This window comes from Artibeus jamaicensis, unplaced genomic scaffold (assembly GCF_021234435.1).
Source record: "Artibeus jamaicensis isolate MK-2021 breed Jamaican fruit bat unplaced genomic scaffold, CSHL_Jam_final scaffold_1964, whole genome shotgun sequence".
NCBI classification, from domain to species: domain Eukaryota; kingdom Metazoa; phylum Chordata; class Mammalia; order Chiroptera; family Phyllostomidae; genus Artibeus; species Artibeus jamaicensis.
The window spans coordinates 28,100,084-28,124,546 of NW_026522030.1; the positions used below are offsets into that span (position 1 = coordinate 28,100,084).

General features: G+C 40.8%; 1 protein-coding gene across 3 annotated transcripts in view; it reads left to right on the forward strand.

Moving 5' to 3' along the window:
* The window catches only part of TLE1 (TLE family member 1, transcriptional corepressor), an 81,478-nt gene that overhangs the window by 10,721 nt on the left and 46,294 nt on the right, over positions 1-24,463 (forward strand). For 2 of the 3 annotated variants that reach the window (XM_037130698.2, XM_037130697.2), the window contains 2 exons: positions 15,545-15,607; positions 17,126-17,230. In XM_037130698.2, coding sequence (XP_036986593.1) covers positions 15,545-15,607; positions 17,126-17,230 — 168 coding nt within the window. The remainder of the gene's footprint in view (positions 1-15,544; positions 15,608-17,125; positions 17,231-24,463) is intronic. The other variant, XM_037130699.2, reaches the window with a different exon arrangement.

A 24,463-nucleotide genomic window follows, 5' to 3' on the forward strand; every position in this document is an offset into this window, starting at 1 on the left:
TTTGGGACTTTGTGTGGCTGGAAACTGCCCTAATGGAGAAGTTAGGTTGGCCTCAGAAGCCTCGGGGTGGTAAGAGAGGTGTGAAATACCAGAAAACAAAAGCTGTTTGAGTAGGCCTGTACGTGGAGGAGCTTCCGAGAGTGCAGCCTCTGTCCCCTCTTGATGCCTTGAGCAAACAGCGGATCAGAGCCTCTTATAAGTAAGGTGACCAGCCAGTGTATCGACACGCACAGACACAATGGAAGACTGCATTAGGAGGCGAGCCGTTGGGATTTGCAGTAAATATATTACAGAACACAAGTGACTTGCCGATACTGCTTGTTTAGCAGTTTGCAAGGGCAACGACAGTATGGATTTTTGAATTAGAAGGGAAGGGCTGTTCTTTCTCTGTGCGGGAACATCTACTTGATGGCTGGGGAGAAAATTGATTTAGGGAACAAAATGCAGCCGCCTTTATTTGTGCCATTTGAAAGGCTTCTATGGATTAGTGAGTGAAAATAAAAAGGTCGCTTTCCATTTAGGAAAGGGGGCCTAAACATTGATCTGCATGTTGGTCTGGTATAGAGAGAATAAAGGATGGGCCACCGGGGTGGAGGAAGGGCAGCTGGTCCCTGTGTAGCCTGCAGCTACAGGTGCCCTCTTGGTTCTTAGGGGTTGTCTTTTTCAGCTTTGGGTTTCAGAAATCAGCCTCGTAGGTTTAGTATTGTCCAGTAAGCTTATTTGGTGCATTAGAGTGAGTAGTCCTAGTCCCCATCCATTGAGCCCCCACATGCCCTAGGAATTGTGCTGTAGGAGCTCTCTCTAAATCCTTCTAGTTCCCTGTCCCCCTTTGTGTGGGGGCTAATTATTCCTCCTTACAGAAGAATTAACAGTCTAGTAGGGGATGAAGAGACAGGACCTACCCCAGAGGGTAGTTAACCAGGACCCAGTGTGTTTCTTTATACAGAAGCAGTTACAATGGTGCTTGTTATGTGGGCACTCTGAGGATAGCTGTTCTTAAAATCTGTTATTGATCCCTTTAAAGCTGTACCCTGTTGTCGGAATTTTAGGCCACACTCCCATCTTGTTTTTCCAAGACTAGTTTCCTTCCTCTCTCCATGTGAATTGTTCACTTTTCATTTTTTCTCCCTCAACGACTAAGTTTATTAATTGTTTCTCTCTTAAGATCAGAAGCATTTATCTTAAAGCTGAAGAAGAACTTATTTCTTTTTAAATGAAGGCCCTGTTGTCTAAGGAATCTAGAGGAATTAAAGTGCCTTATTTAGGCCAAACAGTAAAATGTGCCTTTGGAAGGCATCAGGCTTAAGTGGTTAGTACAGCTAACAGTGAAAGTAGAGTCGTGTTGAGTTTTTTTTCCAGAGGATAGATGAACAACAAAGAGGATTTGGTTCATTTTGCTAAGTGAGTTTTGGCAGAAAAAAGGATGGGAGGTGCATTTCAGATTTTTTTTTTCAGTGTAGAAAATCCAACTTTTAATTTGAAGAGACTTTGTTGGTGAGGAGGGCAGTAATGAATTACAAGACCAGCTTGTTACTCAGTTAGAGAAAGAAGTCTTCACCCTTGATGAGTGAGTACACCTTTTAGTGAGGTATGTCTTTTGGCTATGACAATATCTGAGGTGCTGTGCAGAAGTTTGGGCAGGTCATTGTGTAATGCTCTCCAGTGTGCATCAGGGGCTTGAGGTTTTAGGGGACTGTCAGTCACATTTACAGCTTCTGCTGTGTGCTGCTATTTGGAGAGAAGGAACAGAAACACATAAGGGAGGAAAGGGCCATTAGGATTGGACACACTGGAAGCTGTGGCTGTTGTCTCTTATTGCCCAGCAGGATGCAGTACAAACGTCTTAGGGCTCTTTGTAAGTACTGGGGATAAAGGAGGGCACAGCTGAGACAAACTCTCACAATACCTGTGCTCACAATTGCTTAAAAGTTTAGCTGCCTTCTGACATCTGTGTGCTGAGAAGCTGCATGTGTCTGTCTCTTTGTGTTTAGCCTGAGTACGTCCTGAAGTGCTGAGTATCTGTAGGCAAAGCGTGAGGTTCTTCATACCCACCTCAGCCTGCTGGTTGGCCTAGCTTCTGGAGCCTTTTTCATGTGTGAGCTGGCTGGGTCTTTCACAGTGCCTGATTGTGAGCTCCTGCACAGCCAATCTTCTTGCAGGGCTACCAGGAAGATTGGACTTGGGCCACCAAAATGGATCCAAGGTCTGTACTTTTTAGCTGACCAAAGACAAAAATCCTATCAGTCACTCACGGGAACTGCTAACTTTAGAATCTTACGGGAAATCTGTAGTCCATGATAGACTATATTGAATGCTGTGATATTTGTGAGTTAAGTGACGTATAAAGAGGTGTCATATTTTGACTGCTTGAATTTCTCTAAGGGGTACAGGGGTTTTCGAACTGGTTGTTAAATCTGTATCGTTCTTATTTCTTGACTAATGGATTAAATATGGCTTACCCATGTAAAGAGCCCCAGAAACATAAATGTCAGCATACACTCTGATCTTGGGCAGCCATTGTTTTGGTCATTATTTTATCACAAGTTCAAATATCCCCAGAAAGCTGTGGTCTCCTTTTTTAGTTTTTATTAGCTACTGGAATTATTCTTGTCTGTTTCCTTCAAAGTACTGAACTTGTTCAAGGTTTATGTGGAATGAGTGAGTAACCAAGTGTTGCTTCTCAAAACCGTATAAAAGGAAAGGGGCTTTTGAGTAGACTTTGCACTATGAGAATATTGGTATTGACACTGTTTATAATTTGGAGTATAGTTTGAAGACCAGATTCTGCTGTTTGTCGCCTACTGGTTAATGTGGCTGTACAGAGGAGATGAATGTGGCTACTTTTCCAAGTCTATTACTCAGGAGGACTGTAAATTTGATTGGCTGTTACAATTCTAGCAGAATCATTCGATTTGAGAGCAATAGAAAGATAAGATATCCAATTACCCAAATGATTTGCAGGGTTAGCCAACGTTGTCATGGAGACACGAGTTGGAACAAATTAAATTTTAAGCAATAAAATAATCTTAAAGCCCGTCTGGGAACAAGAAAATTTGGCAGTGGCACTTACCTGAATTGAATCTTAGCTTGACACGATGTTGTTTGACATTGATATACTGTGGGGGCCTAAACTTATATATGGCTCAACATTCCCTTAAAAAAAGTAGCTTGGCCAAACTAGTACAGGTGACTATTAGTAATAATCAGGATATTACATTGCTTCCATGGCTTAAATGATAATTAGGCTCTGGGTTCCTGGGAATATTTTGTATTTAAGGATTGAAACGCCTTAATAATGCTTAAGCATCATTAATTGGACACTTGAAAAAAGATTGACTTCTCAGCAGCCTGCAGTTTCTGGAATTGCTGCTCCCATTGTGTGTGTTAACAGACGTAAAAGAAATCGTGGGTGTCTTTTGGTGTGGGGGGTGGAGGTGTAAGTATGCATATATTTGCATGTACGAGTAAGGAGATTTTGGCACAGGCTCCTGCACTGCAGATGATTCTCTGTATTTGTTAAAATTTCGATTTAGCTGCAGGACTGCTTACAGATTGGAAAAATTGCCTTCCAAACTTTAGCCAATGACCCAAAACCTGAGTATGCGTCACCCGGGGGCTTAGAAGGTTATTTCCCCCTATTAACACATTTATTGTTTAACTGGTTCCTGGCTTGTGCCACGGATTTGAAAACAGCCAAGTGGCCCAGAAGGAGGGAGGGCTTTTATCCACATGTCTATTAGACAGATGGAGATGAAAATTGGTCTGAGGTCAAGCCATTTGCAGCGTTCTCGCAGCCTTCGATTTTCCTCTCATCCTCACCACAGATCATCTCAAATGATTCAGTAATGACCAAAAGTGCAACCTTGACCTTTATTCCCTGGTGGATTACTGTGTTTCACAGTCCAAATGGCAGGAAGTCTATGCTGTTCTTCCAGAAGGAGCTCAGCATTATTGAACCAGCCCAGCCCTGTGGGAACCCTGCGAGGGCAGACCAGTGTAACAGGATATGTGGGTTAAATTTGGTTTCTACTGCTCTGGGAAACAAGAATTGACATGTCCCGAACCCACATAATTAATGGAAGGATATCTGGGATGCTTTCTAAAAACGCACATGAGCACAGAAATTGATTTGTCTACTGGTAAAATAACTGGTGAATTATAGGAGTGGTAACTTCTGGTGGCCCCTCGTTTATAAGTCGTTCTCACTTTCATAATTTAGTTGTTCTCTCTTCTTATTTAACACTTCCCCTGTATATCTTAGACAATACATTGTAACACCGTATCGTATTAAAATTATAAATTGGCATGGCTGGGCATAAGGGGACCCAGGGCTTTTCTTTAGCATACTTTTAATTATATATATTTTTGGTCACTCCATATGACCCTGAATAAATTTTCTCTCATACAGTATACTTTTCCCCCTGAAAAGTGGTTTGAATATTATCTTGGAGAAATGATAATCATTTTTCTCTTGCTTAGATTTCTCTGTGTATTGTATTGTGATGTGATGACCAGCGTTTTTAAAAGAATAACTTAATTTGTATTTAAAATGATATTTCTGTTTGTCTCCACCTGCATAGCTGCATTGATATTCTGTGAATCTCGAATACACTAGTGAAGTCTGTCATCTAGGATCCTTGTACTTAGCATCCTCTTAAATAGTTAAAAGCTTTTCCAAAAGGTTATGCTTTGAAAAGTCATACCAGCATCCCAGATTTCATTTTAATGATGAGCTAAGATGCTTTTGAGAAAATAATTTTTTTAAATGTTGACTTTGCTATGCACAGTATTTCTCTACATCAGTAGCTCCCAACCTGAGATTCTCTGCACTTGCTGGGCCACGTGGAGGGTAAATTTAATTCTGGAGCTTTGCAGGTTTCTTGGTACATGATATTGATTGAAAAGAGAATCTCAGGTTCCAACTGGAAAGGTCCAGAACCTTGTCTTCCTTTCCACGGTACCACCTCTCCAGTAACAAAGCCTGTGGGGGGAGTAAGGCCCGGGAGTGGGGCTTCCAGGCTGAGACCGAGCTGGGGGCTCATTGGCTTTGCTCTGGGGCTTTTCCATCACATACATATGTAACCTTGTGGCCATTCTGCTGCTGGGTCACATGGCACTGGTGGTGTAGGCCTCCTGGAGGAATAGCTGCTTTCCCTAAGAAGTCCCTCTGGAAGAAGAATGGCAGTGTCATTCTTGTGTACCATGCTTTTAAAATTAAGGGGCACCATCCCATGGTCACCTGAGGCAGGAAATTCTTCTCCTTCTCTCTGAACACCAAACTGCTGATCCAGTGATCTCCAAACAAGATGTGGGGAGTGAGGATGGGGAATGCTCAAGTCAGGCATCAGTAGTGTTTGACTGTAGTGCTTTGTCATCATGGAAGGCATAGAGATAGTGATCAGGGACTGGGGGAAGTCACTGCTGACCACAGACAGGTAACACAGGCCTAAAAGGTAGCTACAATGGAGAGTGTTTTCAATTTTATTGCAAAGAAAGCAACGTTACATGTTTTGAAAAAAGAATCTTCTCTAAAACCTGCTTTTCAGAGGTAACTTGATTTTGCACATTCCCAGGCAGCCTTTGTCTTTACATAGGCCTATTTTATTTTCATAATTGTAATTTTACTCTTCCTGTGATGATGATGATGTAGGTGGTTTTTCCTCCCACTAATTCTGCTGTTGTATGATATTATCTAATTTCTTATGCACTCCTTCATGATTAAGACCTTTGAAGAGGGTGAAGGATGTGTATTTGCTGGGGTGTATTTCAGGGGAGGCTTATTCTCTTTCCCTTCTGAGAACAATAGGTGTTGACTTCACAGTAATGTTCTGTGATTCACCCTGCGGAGTTTGTGTTCAAAATCTGTGGTGCAATAGAGTGCATTTTCCTTTAAGACCACCAAAAGCTGTCGTTTTCCATCATGAGACAAGTCAGTGCTATTTCATGTGAACAGCACTTTCTGAACCCCGTAACAAGGCGCTTCCGAATAATGGAAATCTGCCGGTTAGGCACTGAAACAGCTGCTATGCTTTTGTCAAGGATGCATCTTTACCAAAATGACAAATTAAAGCCCAAATGCTCTGCTTGGCAACAGTTGGGTCAAAACATTTAAGTCATTAATTAGAAGGAACTGAAGGGGGGGAATTTACACAAATACAGTGTTGCAGACTCAACTTCATTTTGGAAATGCAACTGAATTCTTAAAAAAAAAACCAAAACAAAACAAAAATGAGGGCAACCCTCAAGTGGGACCTGCCAAGCTTGTCATTTGCAAATAAATCAAAAGACCATCATTGTAGGAAGGAGAACCAATGAATAGAGTTGCTTTGTCATTCTCTGATGGGCCCCATACTCAAGCCTGCTATTAAAAATGAATGCATTCAAGAGACTCTGCATTAAGAACATAAACAATTAAGGGCACTTGAGTTGCTCTGCTGAGAGCTGCCATGAAGAAGATAGGAGAGCAAGAGCTTTCTCCGGAGATGCAGGCCCCTGCAATCTGTCTCCGGAGGAGCCAGAGAATGGGAGCAATTAGTGTTGCTATCTCCGCCCCAGCAGCCTTCAGCAGGTTTTTCCCCTTTCTTTTAACCCCTCCTTGTTTCCAGAGAAGCTGCAGTGAACGATGAGCAGGAAAAGGATAGAGTCTGCGCCCAGTTGGAAAGGACTCAGATTGCGAATGTTGTAAGAGCTGCCAAGTGAGGGGGAGATGGAACACAAAAGTTATTATCTGCCAGTAATTGGTGACTTATGTTCTGATTAATTGAGCCACTAAAGGGTTTCTGTCGTCTGGTACTCTTTGTTTTGTTCTAATCATAGAGTTTAAGAACGGGTGAGATTACATTGCCATGGGTGGAATCATTTAAATGAATATTGTTTGAGGTTGTTTCCTACAGTAGGCAAATGCGTTCCGACACCCCCGGTTTGTATTCTTGTGTTGGCCTCGTTTTGTACAAATGTGTGCAGAAGGCTGTCATGGCATTGTGGCAAGGCTGTGGAGGGAGGCAGGCCTGACTTCCCTGCCCACTTGTTTTTGACACTCATTGCAGGGGATCTGCTCAGACTGAAGAGCGGAGAGTAGGAGGTGGGAGAGGACCTGCTGTGTGCTAAGCAGTAGACTGCCACTGTTGTGGTTACGGGTGGGATGACCTGCTTCTCAAGCTGTGGTTCTTAGTCCAGTAACTGCAGATCGCCTGGAGACTTGATAGAAACGCAGTGCTCGGGACACAGAAACTCTGGGAGTGGGACCCAGATGTCACATTTTAACAAGTCTTTCAGGTGATTCCAAAACACTCTTAAGTTTGAGAATCACTCATGACCTCATCACAGCCTCAAATTAATGATACCCCAAGTCCTTTTCATTTGGATTTCTCCAAAATGTGATTCGTCATTTTATTGACACGATTATATTTTAAACAGAAAGCTACTCTGATGTATTAGAACATAAGGAAAAATTAACCTTTTCATGAAGTGCTGTGGTGGGAGATAGTAAATCTGGTGAATATTGGATGTTCTGAAAGAAGTCTCTAGGCCAAGGACCCTCACCCCCCAAAGGAGAGCAGTGTGTTAGAAGGTTATTTGTAGTTTGCATATGTCACTTTGGGTATGTGTTTTTTATCCGAACATCTTGAATTTTCTCTAGGTATCTTCAGACACCATCTTCAGGAAATAGGGATGTATTCAAAGATGTGTTTTAGTGGATTTTACTCTCTGCCGGTGAGCCAGATTGGTGTTAGGGCTGATACACTGACACTGTCTGCCTGAGAAGAGGACTCAAGTGCAGTTTGGCTGCGACTTGCTTACCTGAGATTCACAGTTTATAACTGAGGTCACTTGTAAAATGCCTGCTCTGCTTTGCAGAGCACTTACGCCAGAGCTGCAGGGGTGTAGTGCCCCTGTCATTGACAGACAGGAGTTCCTTCTTATGGTTGACTGAGAGGTGACACGGCCTTGGCCTTATGCTCTTGCAGTCCTGTTTGGGCTGTAATATTTTGCAAAACAAGGCTGAGTTTATTAGCTTTATTTCTGATCTTGAGTATTTCCCAGTTTTCCACTTTCACTCCCTGAAGAAAGGACTAAACAGAGTATGGCTTCTAATCTTGCTTTATGATCCTGGGCAAATCATTTCCTTTAGACATTGGTTTCTCTGTGTGTGATTTGGGGATTGTAAGAGGGCCAGGCATCCAAATGGTTTTAGGGTTTGCCAGCATTGTTGTCACTCAGGGCCACTGTCTGTCACAGGTGTGGTGGGCCTGACCACGCTTTTCTCTCTCCAGTTTAATCATACATTTAGGCAGTAGATCAAGGGTGGTTTTCACAAGGTCACTGGCAAAAAAAGAAGTCACCAGTAACCCTACCCCCCGGCATAATCTCCATTTTTATTTTGGGTATCAACAGTACTTAGCTGTATGCATGTTGTGTTAAAAAAAAAAAAGTCATACTAATGGTACATCTTTGTTTGTTTCTGCTTTATCTGGTAAAACGTTGGTCATTTAAGCATCATTATCATAAATATGACCTTAATGGTTACTTGCTCTGCCTTTAGGTTGATGCAGTACATTTGACTGTTCTCCCAGTGTTAGGCAACTGATTAGACCACTGATTTCGAGGGAGGACAAGTGTTAAATTTTTTCAGAAACTCTGCAAATGGTTCTGATGTGTGGATCTGTTACATCTTTACCTGTTTTTATCTTTTTTGCTTTGAAACTAGTGCTGCAGCAAACAGCTTTATGAATAGAATGCTTTCCATTTGAACTATTTCCTTAGGATAAATTCATAGCTATGGGAAGCCTTACCAAAGAGTTTGAATAATTTTATGCTTTTAAAACACATTGGCCAGTTGCTTTCCAAGGCGACTACCAATGTATTCTGTCATCACTAATACTATGATTGTTTCAGTTTCCCAGAGGACTCATTATTTGTCATATTTTATTAGTTTTGAAAAATAAACAAACAGCTGGTGCAGAATGTCCCACCTTCACAACAAAATTTGTGCTTGTGTGGTTGCTGGTGAAGTTGAATATTTTTCTGTATTTAACTGTTGTCACTTCACAGATGTAGAAAATTCTGGTCAGAAGGGATTTAGACATTATCTGTTTTCTTTGGTGTGCTTTGTTTTCATGTTCTTGTCCATCTATCTGTTGCCGGATGCTTCTTATGAACACTCCACTGCGTTTTTCTCTGGGCTTCCTGCTTGGCTCTAGGAAACCCAAAATCAGTCTGCCAGCCCTTAGCATAAGCAGCACTTTTTATGATCCATCAATTTGCAATTTAATGGTGGTGGAGTTTCCCCTCCCTAATCTGACTTTGGGCAAGGTGCCATTGCATTGCTTTGAGACCATGGGCAATTACTCTTAAGCAGTCCTCACCCTGTTTTGAGCTTCAAACAGCATTCATTATACATTACTTTGTAGTGGAGAAGTGAGCAGACATGGGGAGTGGCCTCCTCTGTCTTGTAATTAGACCAGGTGTAAGCAGTATGAAAGGTGGAGAGTTGAGCTTTTAGGAATTATATATCCTAAAACTTAAATTCAGATGCCAGAACATGTCTTCAGTTTAAGAGCCCTGCAAAATATACCAGGGTTTGCTTCAAAACCTAGCCTTTGAGATATTTGTCCATATTTGATGTAGTTAAAAATAGGAGTCTTATACCTACTAAGTGTTAAAAAGAAACAACAGGCCCAAAATGGAGTTGCTTGTGTTAAGCCTCACATTGGCAAACCAAGACAAACTTTCTTGAAACAGTACATTCTTTGCTAATAATTGGCTTTTCCTTCTCCTTTGTGCCTTTAAACACCTTTCATTTTGTCAGGTCTTTGGAGGTCCTTTCTGTTTGCTAGATCACAGCTGTCTGATTCATGACTTGTTGAATAAAGCCAATTAGATCTTCAGATTTACTCAGTTGAATTTTGTTTTTTACCGTAAGATGTAATTTGTTATTGTAAACAGCCTTGTTCTCTAACACTGTTTGGTAGTAGTTTATCTTGTTACCTCTCGATCATTGGGTATATGGAGGTTTTAAGGAATGAATGGCTCATTGACTAATCCACGCATGGACCGTGTGCCCTGAGGACAGTGTTGGTGGCCGAGCGGTCAGTGAGGAGCTGCATCTCAGTGTTTAGTAGGAGTCTTGTTCTCACGCTTCCCAGCTCCTCCTGTGGGGAAGACGGCTGTGCTGGAAGCTGTTAAGAATCCTTATGGAAACTGTATGTAAGATGTGATTTCAAACCAGTAGACTTAGTGTACCCAAAGGCAGCACATGCTGTGGAGGATCTTAAAGGGCCAAGAGAAGATTATATTTTCTAGTTTTGGGGGAAGAAGGGCAGCTTCCAAGTGGACGTGAGGTAGGCCTTGAAGGGTTGGGGTAAGAGAATAGGTCGTTGTAATAGTTCAGCTGTAGTTTATATATGCTTATGAGATTTTGATGAAAATCAATTTTAATGAAACACTGAAATAGATTGGTAGTAAGAGGCCTGTGGCCAGCTGGTTGAAATGACTTAAGGGCACCTAGTACTGGTTTGCTGAGATGCAAACCCAAGTTTTTTGGTTGTGAGTGCTAACTCTATTATAAGGAAGTCACTGAGAGTCAATGAGAGTTGGTGTTGTTTAGGAGAATAAAAGATGGTTCTGAACAGGTAAGTTGACACCTGCTTCCTGTTGCCTCAGTGGGTGGAGGCTATCCATGATGGTAAGGCTTGTTGCTGGGGCCTTGACCCAGCTGGGTAAGTCTCTGGGCACAAAGGTTCCATGCAAATCTGGTTTGTGCATAGCTCTTGAACACCGACGAAATGTGTTGCCTTACATGGTGTCAGAAATACAGGCACAAGGAAGGTTTATTTATAAGCATTTATGACTATTAGTAGGTCCCAAGTACACCTTCACCTTTCATCAGGAGAATGATTTCCAGGTGGAGAGTACAGTCAGCCTGAAGTTCTGTTGTTGGCGTTTTGTGCTGTGTGGCCCGTTTCAGTGCCTGCAGCCCACAGGCACAGCCCAGGCAGTGGTTCCGGGCCAGGGTGCTCTGGTATGGGGCACTGTTGTTGTGTTTTTCAATAGATTTTAATTATTTACTGTTTAGAGAGAGGGGAAGAGAAGGAGGAGGAGAGGGAGAGAAACATCAGTGTGTGGTTGCCCTTCATGCACCCAAATGACCTGCAACCCAGGCGTGAGCCCTGACTGGGAATTGAACTAGTGACCCCTTGGTTCAGAAGCCAGTGCTCAATCCACTGAGCCACACCAGACAGGGCAGCCCGAAGTTTTTTTTCACTGGACTTGTTATCCTTTGGAAGAGGTAGAAGGCAGTCTGAAGAGCTTACAGAACTTTTTTAATACCTGCTTCAGCAGGGTCAAATATCCAGTTTAACCTGCTTGCAAACTCTGTTTGGAATAGAAGCATGGGTGGTGAACACTACTTGTTAATTTGTGTTCAGTTAAAGGTCTTGCATTGAAGCAAGAGATAATACTTAAGAATGAATGTTGGGCCCTGGCTGGTGTAGCTCAGTGGATTGAGCGCAGGCCTGCGAACCAGACAATCGCGGTTTGATTCCCACTCAGGGCATATGCCGGGGTTGCAGGCTGGTTCCCTGCAGGCCAGATCCCAGCAGGGGACCCATGCAAGGCAACCGTACATTGATGTTTCTCTCCCTCTCTCCTTCCCTCTCCTCTAAAGATAAATAAGTAAATAAAAATAAAAATCTTAAATAAAAAGAATAAATGTTGGTTTTCATGCTGCTTTTCAGAGTTTTTTTTAAGGGCTGGGAAAAACATTTATGAAACCCTCCTGGGTGGCAGTGATGCTTTAGAACTCATAAAGAAAACACGGTTGGGGAAATGAGTCACATCCTCACTCTTGCTGCCTCACGGAGGTCTCCTTGTAGAGAAGCCAGGGCAGCTCAGAGAATTTCTGGGCGAACTGGAGGTGAGACTCGAACTTAGGCTTCCTCGCTCCAAATCAGGCTCCCTTGTCAGACCTGGCAGAGGGGGAGACAGCTCGGGTAAAGGTCCTCTGTCGTTATTTCTGTTTCTTCTCCAGACCATTTATTTAGAATTCTCAGGACAGATGGTATGGCTTTTGATGTTTCATCAGTTTGAGCTTATAACCTTCCTCCTGTTTCCGTCTTACCTACCGTAACCCGATTTATATGAAGCTGTGCTTTAATATGTACTTTTTGTGTTTTTTCTTTAAATAAATAATATTATTAAAGGTTTACAAGTTCATTTCATTTAGATCAGGTCTTAAGGGTCTCCTGACTGAAAATCAGTTCTACGTTAAAGCCACATATTGTTATTAAATGAATAAAAAATCTTTTCTTGACCAGAATAACAGGCAAGTACTTAAGCATAGAAAGTAGAACCACAGAAGAAAATTAAGAATGGCATCTATATTTGGAGTGTTCTAATTCTGACCCAATGACCAGGAAACGTAGAAACATTATTCTTTAGTTTGGCCACATAAAAACTTAGTCATGCACAGCAAAAAAATTTATAGTAAGTAAAGTAGAAAGACAAATGTCAAGATGGATAAACTATGGAAGTCAATATTTGTCATATGTAAAGAACTACAAAAATACAGTGATGCGTAAATACTAAAGGAAAAACATAGGAAAAAATACAGTGGGCCAATAAGTATATGAAAAGGTTTAGTTTTCGGAAGAATCTGAGTGATGTAAATAACAGTGAGGTTATTTTTTTAAATCTATTAGATGGATAAAGATTTTTTAAAAGGTCAGCAAAACCCAATATTGACACTGTGAGAGAGCATACACCCTTATAGACTGGTGATAATATAAATTGGTAAGCTTTACTGCTGGCAGTTTATCAGCATGCATTTCAATTTAAAATATGCATACACTTTGACCTGGCAGTTTCTCTCCTAGGAGTTTCTTTTAGAGATCTGTGTGGAGGGTTATTTGACATAGAATTTGTAAGTGTGGAGAAGTAGATGAAACATAAATATCTGGGGTGCTTAAACACCAGTAGGCTTGTATTGTGGAATACATTGAGGATGTCCTCATTCATATCATTTATTGATTTTGAGGGTATCCATGAGACATATTTTAGTGGAAATAAAAAAATTATAGGAAGGCAGTGTGTGTCATGGGGCCTCTTGGTACAAAAGTATTCTCTCTACTCTCAGTTTGTGAGTGCTCAAATGATGCTTCTCAGAATCACCAAAATGTTGCTCAAGGTTATCCTTTGATGATAGATTTAGATGTCTGCTTAAAGTGAGCATTAATCATTTTTAAGATTGGGAACCATAAGTTTGAATTTTGGAAAAAGGGAAAGTGTAGAATGTTGTTGGGGCCCTGGCTGATATGGCTCAGTGGATTGAGTGCCGGCCTGTGAACCAAAGGGTCACCAGTTCAGTTCCTAGGCAGGGCCCATGCCTGGGTTGTGGGCCAGGTCCCCAGTGGGGGGCACTCGAGAGGCAACCACACGTGGAGGTTCCCTCCCTTTCTTCATCCCTTCCACTCTCTCTAAAAATAAATAAATAAAATCTTAACAACAACAAAAAAAAGAATGTAGTTGGGATGTATGGTAGGTAGAGTTGGAGGACAAGGGTCTAAGAGTTCACGAAGGGGATCCCTACTCCCTTACATAAGGGGCGATCAAATCCCCCCTCCCTAGAATTTATTTGTAAAATAATTGTCTGTGAGACTTTTTTTTCCCACTGCTCGAAACAGTTTTTGAACTTGTTCATTTTGAGCTTTTTAGTGCTTCTGATGTTTTTTTGTTTCACCTTTTCAACATCAGCAAAATGTTTCCCTTTGAAGCCCTTTATTCTGGGAAACAAAAGTCATTCGGGACAAGATCGGATGAATAGGCAGGGTGGGGCACAGAGGGTCACACTGTTTTTTGGTCAAAAATTGCTGAATACTCAGCATGGTGGGGGTAGGTGTGCTGGTAAATCATTCATCATGAAATGGGCAAGTGCCTTGAGAGCCTTCAAAAAAATCTGTGAATTCGAATGCAGCCTCTCATAGCACACCAGCTGGTACACTGACGCAGATGGATTCTTAGAACATTCACCTAGTGGGGGAAACCTGTTCTACAAGGAGCCCTCCTTCCAGAAGATAATTCTTTTGGGTTTGCCCTCTTGGAACCAAATATCTAGTGCCAAACCCTGTTGCAAAGGAAAAGGAAGCCTGCTGGTGCTTTAAAGGAGAGCTATGACCTTGAGTTAGGTTGAGTGAGTGGCTACAGTCAGTTGAATTGGGTGGGGCTGCCCAGTTCTGTTTTTGCACCTGGTACAGCTGCATCCTTTTCCATATATGTTTGCCCTGCTGGTTAAAGCAAGGTCATGAGTTGGCTCTCTATACCAGTCATTTCCCTTTCTAGTACTACATTTCTTCCAGGCTGGAACCCTATCTCTGGTGGTAGGGGAGAATTGAGTTGGGTTGGCCCAAATCCAATCCCATCAAACCAAAGGCCTTGTTGCTCAGTTAAATGCAATCATCTTAGAGGACCAAAGGCAGCTCTCTTTTTATATACTTAAATATATGGTTTCTGAGGATTCTGCTTTATTCTCTGTTTCTCACAGGCATGGCTGTGTGCTTCATAATTTTCTGTGGTTTGTGATCCTTTTCGTTACCAACTTCACTACCATTGACAGAAAACAATGAAATAAATTAGGTCAGTGCTGACACTCTTTTCAGATGAATTTTTTTTGTTTTGTTTTGTTTTGAGGGCTGAACTGGTTCTTCAGAGTTAGAGAAAGGCAGAGCTGTTTTGCCTTTTTGGAGGTTGTTGGAGAAGGGATCCTACCCTGTGCTGGAAGCAGGTACCTTTTTTTCTCTCCCTTGCCAGTTTGTTCCTTGTATCAGAAGGATCTTGTGGATTTGGAGCTGAGCAGAGACATTTCCTGCTTTCTTTAGAACAACCCAAGCTGCGGACACTCAGGACATGTTTTGTTATATGTTCAGCTGACACGTGGGCCCTGTCACTGAGGTCTTCACATTTGATGCTGAATTGTGGTGAAACTTTACAGATACTTAGAACATCTTGAGTTGACTGTCTCTGTTTGAGTTATGTTTTAGCGTTATTTTCTTGGCTTGTTTAGAGCAGGGACAGGTGGAAAGAGGTCCATGCTGTCTTTCTTATGGACTCCTTCTAGACTGTACCTTGAAGGCTATACTGCTTTGATGGGGCTCCTGCTCCCCTGGTTTCTGACACCCATTTGAATGAACTTGCTCTAACTACATAAATGTACCATGGAATGCCATAATTGAATAAGTCTTTGAAGGGGTTTGCAATCACCAGGTTAAATGATTATATAGCCTTAAACCACGTAGATTTTCCAATTCAATTAAACTGCTCATTATCTCTTATTTAAGTGACCACTAAAGCGTGCAGTTATGTCTTACTTTGCAAGTGGGATTAATATCTACTGTTTATCTCAAGATAAATATTAGTAAGGTAGCCTGGGAAAGCAATTTCATGCCCTCAAGTGTGAGGCAGTGGAAGGCTCAAGTGTTGGGTATGAAGTTTTATCTTTCTGAACTGATTATGGAGTGTATACTAAACATTTATATGGCTTTGTTCTTTATAGACTGAAATCGCCAAGAGATTGAATACGATTTGTGCACAAGTCATCCCATTTCTGTCTCAGGAAGTAAGTAAAACTGTTCAGCTGTTAAAGTGCAATTATGTTGCTTCTCTGTTTGCAAATTAGCTAGTTTTAAGATGTTAATTTTATCACAAGGAACAAGTGTGAAGAACATCTGTTACAGCTGTGGTGTGTAAACCCCCTGCTATTCCATCTAACAGATCAAAGGGCACACTGTAGAAATGGTGGCAGTAGCTCAACCTCAAAATGACTATATCAAACTTAAAGCTTTTTTTCCTTTGAGGAGGAGTATAAGCTTAATAGCTACTGATGATTCCAAGTGTCCTTTTCTCTAGAGAGCTTTTATTATAGTGAGTTTTAAAAATGGTTCCACCAGGGTTGACTTGACCATGGAAGCAGGTTTTTATTTATTCTCGTGTAATGTTGATCTAGTGCTGTCTGTGGAGGGAGAGGATGCTAACACTCTTACGGATGGACTAAGTGTTCATGTTATCTTAACGGAGTTATGTACATACATAATCAGTTTTATTAATTTACAAAGCCCCTGAAGTTTAACTTTAATATTTCAAGAGGGAAAAGTTTTATATATCAGTAATCTATGAGATTGACTCAAAACCCCAGTATATTTTAGTTCTGGCTTTAAATTTTACCTTGCTTTTGGATACAAGCTCATAAATGCTAAACTGTTTTTAAGTGTGTGTGTGTGTGTGTGTGTGTGTGTGTGTGTGTGTGTCTGTCTGTCTGTCTGTCTTGAGTCATCACAGTGAAAAACTTACTGTACTTGGAGCTGAAGTACTGAGTGTTATTGACATCTACTGCTCTGTGCTACGTAGCACCATCTTTGCTATTATAGCAGCCTCATTCAGCATAACTTTTACTTGATGTTACAGTTTAGATTTGTTGGCCTTTTGAATCGTGTTGTTTGTTAGACTTTAGTAATCCTGGTCTCTGCTGTAGTCTGTCTCATGCCTCCTTTCTTTTCTTTAACGGTGAAAGTTGGAGGTGTGCAGAGTGTTTCCAGCCTGTGGACTAAGAGTGGATGTCTTCCTTTCCTTTGTGTGGGGGTGAAATATCTAAAGGCTAACAGAGAGGATTTCCCAGAGTTTGCAAAAACTACTTGTGGGCTAAGATTTGTTTGCCCAGCGAAGGGATAGAAGATTTAACGTTTAAATTTTAAGTATCGAAATGGGCATTATAAAATGGTTGTAAAGTTTACCTGCCCAAACTTTCAGAACCCCTTCTGCAAACCAGGGTGATCTTCCACATTCCATACTGTTTATTTTCCGAAGCTTCAGGTTACCATTTTAGATGCCCTTTTTGACTTTCTACTGTTCCAAGTGTAATTTTTCCATCAGAAGTTTAGTAGTGACTGGTGTTAGTTAGAAACAAGGGAAGTACTGTTCTGTTTTTCTTTCCCTTTTCTACATGTGTGAAATGTGTGCTGGAGAAACTTTGCATATAAAATCTATATGCTACAATATGCATTGCATGTGGCGTTTGTCTTCTTGTTATCATTGGAAGGTACAGTGCCTTGCTAATACTTTCCTCTTATTGTTTTCAAAGCACCAACAACAGGTGGCGCAGGCTGTCGAACGTGCCAAACAGGTGACCATGGCAGAGTTGAATGCCATCATCGGGGTACGTGGCCTACCAGGTCTACCTCCTACAGTGTGTATAACCAGCTTTCATTTCTTACTAATTTGATGGCTTAATCTGTATATCTAAAATATTGTATAGCTTAACATTCACCCATTTGCTAAGGGTGGGTGGGAGTGAGAGGGGCTTCAGTTATGGCTGAGGTGTTAGGGGAAGAGAGATTAGCATAAGGGAGCCGATAGAAGAAACATTTATAGAAGGAGAAGAAAAGTCAATCTGCATTTTAATGGGAAAATAAATATCGTTTATTCTGTGACACTTAACCATCTTTGCTCCAATAGCCAGGTTTAAAAAAAACTTTTAATTAGATTTTTAAACTCTTCCTTATTTTGTTCTATAACTTGAGATCACAGTGAGGTCAAGGCATATCTCATAATGACCATTTCATTTTGCTATTTTTGCTTTTGCCTCCTGCTTTCCTAGGGTATTGGAACATATATAACTATTTGGTCTTTCTATCTTGTGCCTCTTTGATGAAGTTTTAAGTGGCACCCCAATGAAAAGAACTCTGTCCTGAAGTTGAAGAAGTGATAATTGTCTGCCCTAGTGCCCTCTAGCCTTTCACCAGGTTTCTGCTCTCCGATGTTGGTTCATTTAGCGTTCCTCTCGCTGTTGACTGGTTGTCAATCACAAGTCATTTGCGCAGCATTAATGAGCCTGGTGAACCCTGTGGTCCATCCCCTGCATGAGTTCACCTCCGCCCCCTCTCTTTAGTATCCAGGATGGTTCTCAGGTTTTCTGCCTTTCCAGACTAAGTGAAAGTAGCTGAAACAAGGGGCAGTCCTTTGTGATTTTATTCATATGTGAGTGCCTTGAGCAGATTCAAATCACTCATTTATCAATTTATGTTAATTGCTTGTGAGAAGATGCCCTGCTGGTCTTTATAGTTCTCTCAGACACTTTGTAATGATAATTAGACATGCTGCTGTACGGATTAAGAGTGCTATAGTCCAATGACGACCACAGACAATGGAACCAGTTAATCCATCAGGGTTTAAAATTACATCCCAACTGGAGATGGAGAAAAAACATAAGAGCCAAGGAGGATTAAAGAATGAGCCTCAGCTTGAAAACTCTCCTTTCATCGGTTTCTCGATTCCAGATCTGCAGTCGGGTTGCCCGTGGTAAGCTATTGGCAGTCAATTAGGTGAAATAAACTGGGAGGGTGACCTTCATTTCCTTTTAATAGCTTTTTCCTCCCTGAAATGGGGAGCTTCAGTGGATTTTCAGCTTAAATTTTATTCAAGCTGCTTTATTACACTTGACAGCTTAGCTCTGCATAAACAATTCTCCCCTTTCCCTACTCCCCCCCCAGGTCCAGGCTCTGCATTTCTCCCCCTTTAGTATCACATTTTTGACTGTTACTTAGTGGGCTGTCTAATCACATTCAACAAAAAACACAATTACATCTGCATTTGTCTGCTGCCTTCTGTACCCTTTTCTCGTGTAATGAATTGCTTTATTTCAGAGATCAAATCAAGTATTCACTGGTACTTCTGCATGTACCGTGTTTGATTAGCAAAGACTAATAGCAAATTGTACTTGTAGCTTGAGCACAGAATTTTTTAACCCTAATGAATGAGGTTGGAAAAGCCTGTTTTGATTAAAAGAAAACATATGCAAAGCAGTTCTCAAGTGCCCAGCTAAACTTTGTGGAACATGTTTGTTTTCCAATAGGTTCTAAATTTTTACATATTGTTTCTTGATGGCAAAAGGTTTATTTTTAATTCTCAGAGGCACTGCCCAGTCAGACACATTTTAGAAAGGAGGAAATTGTATTAACCAGATGTCGATAGGTAATATTCATTTTGAGCAGAATCAGAAAACAAAAATAGCAGGTAGTTTTAGAAGGGCAGATGAATTGCTAATTTTATGAATGGCTTTAGTCCAGGAAACATGTTGTGGAGATTAGAAAGGCAGATTAGCTCTGCTAGCTAGCAACAATAACCCAAATCAGTGAACTGGGCCCAGCACTAGACTCAATGCCAGTTGCACGTCTTCAGCGTACTGGCATGTGCCATTTTTATCATTGTAATTTTTGAATCAGTATATTAATTTGTGTCAGGCACTTTTAAAGTTCGTGGTGGTCAATAATTATCCCACACCACGAGTTTCACGCACTGGCATATGCTTGATTTTTGCTTGAAAGGAATTGCGTGCGTCCTGGAAAATCGAAGTAGCATAAAATTGGGTTGACAATTCAGTGGACCTTTGAACCCTTTCATTGAACATGCAGTGTGTCAACCTGTCTCCCCAGAGAGGAGGAGGTTCCAGGAGGCTGTCTGTTCCTACAAGCAGCAGCTGCGCGCAGAGTAAATGCAGCCCGGTTTGATAGCAGCTGTCAGTATTGTTCAGGGACCGATTTAGGGTGAAGAACAATGGGAGAGGCCACGCTCTTCATCTGCATCGACTTTCAGGCTAAGAAAAGAAATAGTAATTTAACGGTTTAGACATCTATTACAAGTGTGAAAGATCATGAAAGAGTACCCTTTAAAATGCAAATGAGCCGAAACATTCTCATTCCCTTTAAGGTACAATCAAGGAGCTCACTGCTTGCTTGACAGGGCTAAAGATATTTCTCTTTAGCAAACCTGGAGAAAGTTAAGTATTCCCAAGGACGCCAAGCTTCTAGGCAAATTTAGCTTGTGTCTTCCAACTATGGATGCTCTTTTAAGAGGAAGAGAGAGGATGTATTTTTTCCATTTTTGTTGAGTAAATTAATGGTGCCCATTTCTCACCAGCATAGAAAAGTTGTTCTTCCGACAGAAAAAGTGAATTTTAAATCTTTTTCACCATAGTACCTGCCTTAACTTTCTATTATTACTGGTATGTAAGAAAAATGAGTTCCTTAGATAGTTGATAACTTGGAGAAATTATTGAAATGTTTTTATTTAACATTTTAAAAAACAACTTATACTTAATAGCAAATTGATAATCAACAGAATAGTAAGTGCAGCCTTGATCTTTGAATTTTGCTTTTCATAAGCTCTTAGACTACTAAGCATGTTATGTACTTGTAACAATAGAGTTTTTAATAATGCAGAGATATTCATAGGCACAGGGTTTATTTATTTTGACGTAGCTCACATGTGCTTTAGAAACAAATTCATTGTGCAAAGGGAATGTACTCACTTGAGACCTTGAATTTTTTAGAGAGAGGAAGGGAGACAGAGAGAGAAAGGAACATTGATTCATTGTTGCACTTCTTTATGCATTCATTGGTTGCTTTTTGCATGTGCCCTGACTAGGGATTGAACCCACAACCTTGGTGTGTGAGGATGATGCTCTAGCCAACTGAGGTACTCAGCCAGGGCTGATGATACTGAGATATATATATATCAGGGTACTCTCCACAATTTAAGCAGCATCTCTCAAAGATTTTTAAAAAAATCTAGAATTGTTAAAAGTGCTTAAAATCGATAGCAAAATGATTTAACAGTTTATTTGTGGAATAGTTAATGGCTACGTGAAGGCAGAGAAAAATTGGCTGAAGGGCCCTTTGAGATCACTGCCCACTGTTTTGGGGAGTTTGGGACTAAGAGCTCTCTTCTTCCTGCTCTTATCCTAAGTAATTAATTCAAGCTGAATTTGGGATTCCACCTGTCTTTTTATCTGGTTTACATGACATAATTAGTTGATATCATATATAGATTTAGATGCGCATATATATGCATGCACACACAGATTTTCTTTCTGAATTGAGGGGTGATTTGTATGTAGTGAAATGCTCTCTGCAGGTGGTTGTGTGACCCCAGGAGGTCTCCTGGTCCTTCTTCTCAGCCAGGTTTCCCCGCCCCCTCAAGAAAAATGGTTAGGTTTTCATTAAAGAGTAAGTAGTAGAGTGCAGTTCTCTTTTTTAAAGATAGCAGTTGCATAGTTGTGTATCTGTTTCTAAACAAGTCTCTGCTGCCCAACTTTATGGTGTTCTTGTGCTCATCTTTCTAGGAACATTTATTTGTAATATGTAACCTGGAACAATGCTTGTTGGGCCCAGGATCAGAAGGATTTGAGTAGGACACTTGGTGCTTCAACTTTCTGGCTCTGTGACACCTTGCCTGGCCAGTTCACCTCTGTCAGTGTCCTGTCTTGAGAGAGATAGTATCCTGTAGCTTGCAAGATTTTTGTGGGGATAAGACTAGTGGGCAGCCTTCACCCAGCATGTGGTCCTAACATCCTGAACTACAGTTTTGTCTGCCTTGTTTCTCTAAGTGTCCGGAGCAGACCTGTGGGTCCAGTTGGCCAAGCGCCCTATGAGGAGCAACTGCTCCAAACAGCGGGTCACTTCCTCCTTTGTCTTCTCTAGTGGTTACATGGAAGCCAGTGTTTGAGGTTAGACCCAGCCAGATGCTGTGTTCCTGCCTTTATGTTGTCGTGCATGAACAACCCTTAATAAGGATACAGCAATGGAAAATCATCACCATTTACCTTTTGATGAACAAACTCAAAGTGCAAAACCAAATGGATAAAGTTAACTTTTGGAACAGATGTAGAGAGAATTGAGAAGCAAAAATGGGAGGAAAAGGTATCGTTGGCTTCACTGGGAGGTGGCAGGAGTCATCATGATAGAATTGGAAGGAGAGATGTCCAGGTGACCAGTGGGGGTTGTCTTTCCCGTACCGTGAAATGCCCAGTTTCTGATAGATGCTGCAGTGCTAACTGTGGATATAAGAATTTGAGCAGTGTCTTACAACAATTGCCTGTGAGCTTCAGGAATTCAAGAAATTTGGGGTTAATGTGGGTAACTTCGTTTTTAGAGTGACTTATTTTCCATGAATAAAACGTATGTCAAAGCCAATGGGGCTCAAGTTTGAGGCTCCATTTATTGGTCAGAGTTGTATTGGGTTGATCAAAAAGCTTTTGTTCAGTTTTCTGTAAGATGGTTGGGAACAATTTTGTTAGATTGTATCCTAAAAGTTATTTCAGTGTGCATTAAAAAAAAAAAACTTAACCAAATTGGTAAATTTTTGTATAGCCTCTTTAATATTGAAGATGGGAAAAATATGCAACATTTTCAGTATATTATGTTTTATTATTTCAAGAAACTTAAAAGCACACCTGAAATGCAAAAAAAAAAAAAAAAAGGATTTGTACCGTGTATGGGGAAGGTGCTGTGACTGATTGAATGTGTCAAAAGTGGTTTGTGAAGTTTCGTGCTGGAGATTTCTTGCTGGGCGTTGCTCCGTGGTAGGGTAGACCATTTGAAGCTGATACCAATCAAATTAAGACATTAGTTGAGAACAGTCATTGTTAAACCATGCAGGAGATAGCTGACATACCCAAAATATCCAAATCAGTAGTTACTGGTGAGAATGAAAAATGTATCTTATATTTTACAGAAAAAAAACTAAACACACTTTTTGGCCAACCAACCCAGTATATTTCTACTTAATAGGCAAATTTGTAACACTCTTCACTTTAAAATAACTTAGCATGAAATAAGTGTAGGGTATTTTGTGATGTCTGGCTATGTTTGTTTATGTGGAGGATGGTTATGAGTACAAATGCCTGATGTGTCTGTAGCAGGAGCCTTTCTCTCCTTAAGAGATTGAGTTGTAGACCTAAAGGGCTCCCATTGTTGCATGAGATGATTGGTTTAAGGATTAGCAAAACGTTGGATTATTTTTCTCCTCTGGCTGTAGCTGTCAGCTGTCTATAAGATTGTGGTGTGTGAAGTTTAAGAGGATGAGGTTAGCCTCTTATTCTTAGGAGTACTCCGTTAATCCCTGGAAAGCCCATCAATAACCCAGCTGTAAGTTTCTTTATAAAACAAATTCGCCCTAGGAGCATAATGCATAGCCTGCTACCAAGAAGAGAAAACGAAATGGCTACAACAAACAAGGATCTTCTAGCTCCACCAGCTTGTATTTAGTTACATGCCGTCCATTTAAATTCTAGTAGTCCAGCCTTTTTATTAATTTTCCAAAGGGTGTGAGAAGTACTGCAAAGAAATCTTTTATACACCTTACTTCTCCTTTGGTTTAAGTTAGATTTTACTGAGAGCACTGCTAGATGTCTGACAATGCAGGGTTTGGCTTGAGTGCCTAGGTTCTTCTGAGTAGTCAAAAGTGTTTTTTAGTTATTAAGGAACTTGTTGAAGTATTGTTTACTTTTAAATGTCCCCACACACTTTTTCATAGGATCTGTACTTGATTCCTCGGAAAAAGCATACTTTTTTCTCTCTTTAAGAAAGTATAGAGCATCCAATTTTATGAGTTATATCTGTGTATTTTTTTTAAAATTACTTACAATTTATATATAAAGTTCACCCTTGTAAGGCATATAGCTTAGTGGATTTTAGTATATTCTTGTACAGCCATCACCACTACCTAATTCGAAAACATCTGTTACACTGCAGAAAGGAATCCCGTGTCCCCATTAGTAGTCAGTCTTCTTGCCCTGCTTCCTCTCAGTCTCTGCAGTCACTTGGTCGTCCTGCCTCTCTCTGGATGTATCTGTTCTGAACATTTCATATAAATGCAATCTCACAACATATGGCCTTTTGTGTCTGGCTTCTTTCACATGGAATAATGTTTTCAGAGCTTATTCATGTCGTAGCATGTACTTCAATCCTTTTTATAGATGAATGATGTTTCATTGCATCAATATCTACTTTTTTATTATTATTTTTAACCTCACCTGAGGACACTTTTTCATTGCTTTTAGAGAGACAGGAAGGGAGAGAGTGAAACATTGATGCAAGAAAGAAGCATTGATTGGTTGCCTCCCATATGCACCTGGACCAGGATTGTAGGCTCTGGGTCCAGGGATCAGATCTGCAACCTAGATATGTGCCTTGACCGGGAATTGAACCCGCAACTCTGGTTACAGGATGACGCTCCAGCCAACTGAGCCACACTGGCTAGGGCAGTGTACCACTTTTTTGATTCACTCATCAGTTGGTGGACATTGAGGTTTTTTCTACCTTTTTGACCACTGCTCTGAGTGTTTGTGTACAAGTTTTTGTGTAGACATGATTTCTCTTGGGTCTCTACCTAGGAGTGGAATTGGGTCATATGGTTACTCCGTGTTTAACATTTTGAGCAATGGCCAGACTGTGTTCCAAAGTAGTAGATGAGAATTCCAGTTTCTCTGCACCTTCGTCAACACTTGTTATTGTCCATCTTTTTGATTCTAGTCATCCTGGTGGGCATATAGTGGTTTCCTGTTTGTGGTTTTGATTTGCATGTCCCTGGTGGCTAATAATGTTGAACATTTTTTTCCTGAAACATATGGTTTTGTAAGTGA